The 4,793-nt window shown below is 46.1% G+C and overlaps 1 protein-coding gene across 1 annotated transcript in view; it reads left to right on the forward strand.

The window, feature by feature from the left end:
- Positions 1-4,220: 4,220 nt before the first annotated feature.
- Positions 4,221-4,793, forward strand: part of LOC106755479 — a gene marked incomplete in the record, with an annotated part of 2,035 nt that continues 1,462 nt past the window's right edge. The window contains 1 exon segment of the mRNA XM_014637645.2: positions 4,221-4,793. Coding sequence (XP_014493131.1) covers positions 4,300-4,793 — 494 coding nt within the window.

The raw sequence follows: 4,793 nt of genomic DNA on the forward strand, positions 1-4,793 counted from the left end.
TTGGGGAGGGTTTTTGTGTTTTGGGTTTGGGTTGGGGAGGGTTTTTGTGTTTTGGGTTTGGGTTGGGGAGGGTTTTTGTGTTTTGGGTTTGGGTTGGGGAGGGTTTTTGTGTTTTGGGTTTGGGTTGGGGAGGGTTTTTGTGTTTTGGGTTTGGGTTGGGGAGGGTTTTTGTGTTTTGGGTTTGGGTTGGGGAGGGTTTTTGTGTTTTGGGTTTGGGTTGGGGAGGGTTTTTGTGTTTTGGGTTTGGGTTGGGGAGGGTTTTTGTGTTTTGGGTTTGGGTTGGGGAGGGTTTTTGTGTTTTGGGTTTGGGTTGGGGAGGGTTTTTGTGTTTTGGGTTTGGGTTGGGGAGGGTTTTTGTGTTTTGGGTTTGGGTTGGGGAGGGTTTTTGTGTTTTGGGTTTGGGTTGGGGAGGGTTTTTGTGTTTTGGGTTTGGGTTGGGGAGGGTTTTTGTGTTTTGGGTTTGGGTTGGGGAGGGTTTTTGTGTTTTGGGTTTGGGTTGGGGAGGGTTTTTGTGTTTTGGGTTTGGGTTGGGGAGGGTTTTTGTGTTTTGGGTTTGGGTTGGGGAGGGTTTTTGTGTTTTGGGTTTGGGTTGGGGAGGGTTTTTGTGTTTTGGGTTTGGGTTGGGGAGGGTTTTTGTGTTTTGGGTTTGGGTTGGGGAGGGTTTTTGTGTTTTGGGTTTGGGTTGGGGAGGGTTTTTGTGTTTTGGGTTTGGGTTGGGGAGGGTTTTTGTGTTTTGGGTTTGGGTTGGGGAGGGTTTTTGTGTTTTGGGTTTGGGTTGGGGAGGGTTTTTGTGTTTTGGGTTTGGGTTGGGGAGGGTTTTTGTGTTTTGGGTTTGGGTTGGGGAGGGTTTTTGTGTTTTGGGTTTGGGTTGGGGAGGGTTTTTGTGTTTTGGGTTTGGGTTGGGGAGGGTTTTTGTGTTTTGGGTTTGGGTTGGGGAGGGTTTTTGTGTTTTGGGTTTGGGTTGGGGAGGGTTTTTGTGTTTTGGGTTTGGGTTGGGGAGGGTTTTTGTGTTTTGGGTTTGGGTTGGGGAGGGTTTTTGTGTTTTGGGTTTGGGTTGGGGAGGGTTTTTGTGTTTTGGGTTTGGGTTGGGGAGGGTTTTTGTGTTTTGGGTTTGGGTTGGGGAGGGTTTTTGTGTTTTGGGTTTGGGTTGGGGAGGGTTTTTGTGTTTTGGGTTTGGGTTGGGGAGGGTTTTTGTGTTTTGGGTTTGGGTTGGGGAGGGTTTTTGTGTTTTGGGTTTGGGTTGGGGAGGGTTTTTGTGTTTTGGGTTTGGGTTGGGGAGGGTTTTTGTGTTTTGGGTTTGGGTTGGGGAGGGTTTTTGTGTTTTGGGTTTGGGTTGGGGAGGGTTTTTGTGTTTTGGGTTTGGGTTGGGGAGGGTTTTTGTGTTTTGGGTTTGGGTTGGGGAGGGTTTTTGTGTTTTGGGTTTGGGTTGGGGAGGGTTTTTGTGTTTTGGGTTTGGGTTGGGGAGGGTTTTTGTGTTTTGGGTTTGGGTTGGGGAGGGTTTTTGTGTTTTGGGTTTGGGTTGGGGAGGGTTTTTGTGTTTTGGGTTTGGGTTGGGGAGGGTTTTTGTGTTTTGGGTTTGGGTTGGGGAGGGTTTTTGTGTTTTGGGTTTGGGTTGGGGAGGGTTTTTGTGTTTTGGGTTTGGGTTGGGGAGGGTTTTTGTGTTTTGGGTTTGGGTTGGGGAGGGTTTTTGTGTTTTGGGTTTGGGTTGGGGAGGGTTTTTGTGTTTTGGGTTTGGGTTGGGGAGGGTTTTTGTGTTTTGGGTTTGGGTTGGGGAGGGTTTTTGTGTTTTGGGTTTGGGTTGGGGAGGGTTTTTGTGTTTTGGGTTTGGGTTGGGGAGGGTTTTTGTGTTTTGGGTTTGGGTTGGGGAGGGTTTTTGTGTTTTGGGTTTGGGTTGGGGAGGGTTTTTGTGTTTTGGGTTTGGGTTGGGGAGGGTTTTTGTGTTTTGGGTTTGGGTTGGGGAGGGTTTTTGTGTTTTGGGTTTGGGTTGGGGAGGGTTTTTGTGTTTTGGGTTTGGGTTGGGGAGGGTTTTTGTGTTTTGGGTTTGGGTTGGGGAGGGTTTTTGTGTTTTGGGTTTGGGTTGGGGAGGGTTTTTGTGTTTTGGGTTTGGGTTGGGGAGGGTTTTTGTGTTTTGGGTTTGGGTTGGGGAGGGTTTTTGTGTTTTGGGTTTGGGTTGGGGAGGGTTTTTGTGTTTTGGGTTTGGGTTGGGGAGGGTTTTTGTGTTTTGGGTTTGGGTTGGGGAGGGTTTTTGTGTTTTGGGTTTGGGTTGGGGAGGGTTTTTGTGTTTTGGGTTTGGGTTGGGGAGGGTTTTTGTGTTTTGGGTTTGGGTTGGGGAGGGTTTTTGTGTTTTGGGTTTGGGTTGGGGAGGGTTTTTGTGTTTTGGGTTTGGGTTGGGGAGGGTTTTTGTGTTTTGGGTTTGGGTTGGGGAGGGTTTTTGTGTTTTGGGTTTGGGTTGGGGAGGGTTTTTGTGTTTTGGGTTTGGGTTGGGGAGGGTTTTTGTGTTTTGGGTTTGGGTTGGGGAGGGTTTTTGTGTTTTGGGTTTGGGTTGGGGAGGGTTTTTGTGTTTTGGGTTTGGGTTGGGGAGGGTTTTTGTGTTTTGGGTTTGGGTTGGGGAGGGTTTTTGTGTTTTGGGTTTGGGTTGGGGAGGGTTTTTGTGTTTTGGGTTTGGGTTGGGGAGGGTTTTTGTGTTTTGGGTTTGGGTTGGGGAGGGTTTTTGTGTTTTGGGTTTGGGTTGGGGAGGGTTTTTGTGTTTTGGGTTTGGGTTGGGGAGGGTTTTTGTGTTTTGGGTTTGGGTTGGGGAGGGTTTTTGTGTTTTGGGTTTGGGTTGGGGAGGGTTTTTGTGTTTTGGGTTTGGGTTGGGGAGGGTTTTTGTGTTTTGGGTTTGGGTTGGGGAGGGTTTTTGTGTTTTGGGTTTGGGTTGGGGAGGGTTTTTGTGTTTTGGGTTTGGGTTGGGGAGGGTTTTTGTGTTTTGGGTTTGGGTTGGGGAGGGTTTTTGTGTTTTGGGTTTGGGTTGGGGAGGGTTTTTGTGTTTTGGGTTTGGGTTGGGGAGGGTTTTTGTGTTTTGGGTTTGGGTTGGGGAGGGTTTTTGTGTTTTGGGTTTGGGTTGGGGAGGGTTTTTGTGTTTTGGGTTTGGGTTGGGGAGGGTTTTTGTGTTTTGGGTTTGGGTTGGGGAGGGTTTTTGTGTTTTGGGTTTGGGTTGGGGAGGGTTTTTGTGTTTTGGGTTTGGGTTGGGGAGGGTTTTTGTGTTTTGGGTTTGGGTTGGGGAGGGTTTTTGTGTTTTGGGTTTGGGTTGGGGAGGGTTTTTGTGTTTTGGGTTTGGGTTGGGGAGGGTTTTTGTGTTTTGGGTTTGGGTTGGGGAGGGTTTTTGTGTTTTGGGTTTGGGTTGGGGAGGGTTTTTGTGTTTTGGGTTTGGGTTGGGGAGGGTTTTTGTGTTTTGGGTTTGGGTTGGGGAGGGTTTTTGTGTTTTGGGTTTGGGTTGGGGAGGGTTTTTGTGTTTTGGGTTTGGGTTGGGGAGGGTTTTTGTGTTTTGGGTTTGGGTTGGGGAGGGTTTTTGTGTTTTGGGTTTGGGTTGGGGAGGGTTTTTGTGTTTTGGGTTTGGGTTGGGGAGGGTTTTTGTGTTTTGGGTTTGGGTTGGGGAGGGTTTTTGTGTTTTGGGTTTGGGTTGGGGAGGGTTTTTGTGTTTTGGGTTTGGGTTGGGGAGGGTTTTTGTGTTTTGGGTTTGGGTTGGGGAGGGTTTTTGTGTTTTGGGTTTGGGTTGGGGAGGGTTTTTGTGTTTTGGGTTTGGGTTGGGGAGGGTTTTTGTGTTTTGGGTTTGGGTTGGGGAGGGTTTTTGTGTTTTGGGTTTGGGTTGGGGAGGGTTTTTGTGTTTTGGGTTTGGGTTGGGGAGGGTTTTTGTGTTTTGGGTTTGGGTTGGGGAGGGTTTTTGTGTTTTGGGTTTGGGTTGGGGAGGGTTTTTGTGTTTTGGGTTTGGGTTGGGGAGGGTTTTTCTGTGTTGTATTGTGCGTTTTTTTGTTTTTATGAACCCTAATAAACCATTGCTTTGTATTTCTGAAATTTGGGCAGTCGCAATGGCCTTTCCGAACCCAAAGGTGAGTAACAATTTTTTTTGGTGACTATTCATATGTTTGTATGAACCCTAATTCACTGTATATCGCATTTATATATAGTTTATCTTTTTTTTTTGTAAGTAATAAATTTTTTGTTGTTAATGTTGTGTAGTGGCGTGTCCGAGTCTCTGTTGATTCATCAATAATTGTTGCTATGAATGGGTTACTGAGAGAAGTGCATATAGAATGAATTTCAATGACACCATTTCGTTGGTGTTTGCGGCTTCGTAAGGCTCTGGAGATTAACTGTGAATTATTGAAGGTCATGTTATGTCGCTGGGCTGGGCATGATGTAAGCTTTAGGGTGAGTCATCAATTGGTACCCTTTAGTGTTTTGGATGTTTTCATGACGACCGGTTTAGACATAGGTGGCTTAGAAGTTCCATTTGATGAATGTATAGTTGGTTTGGTAGGAGAAATGTTTAATTCAAATAGCACAACTTTATTAGATTTGGTTGAGAAGTTTAATGTGATTGTTTTGGACGACAACATTGAGGTTGATGTTGTGTGTAGGNTGTATATATTTGTTTGTTTGGTTGTNTTTTTCTTTCCTAGGAAGTCTAAGGTTATTGCTAACATGCCTTCAAAAGTGTTAGACGACATAGATAGTTTGTGTTTATACGATTGGGCGACCGGTGTTCATAAACACCTTGTAGATAACTTGAATAAATGTATGAAAAAGATAATGTC

Source organism: Vigna radiata, unplaced genomic scaffold (assembly GCF_000741045.1).
Source record: "Vigna radiata var. radiata cultivar VC1973A unplaced genomic scaffold, Vradiata_ver6 scaffold_416, whole genome shotgun sequence".
Taxonomy (NCBI): domain Eukaryota; kingdom Viridiplantae; phylum Streptophyta; class Magnoliopsida; order Fabales; family Fabaceae; genus Vigna; species Vigna radiata.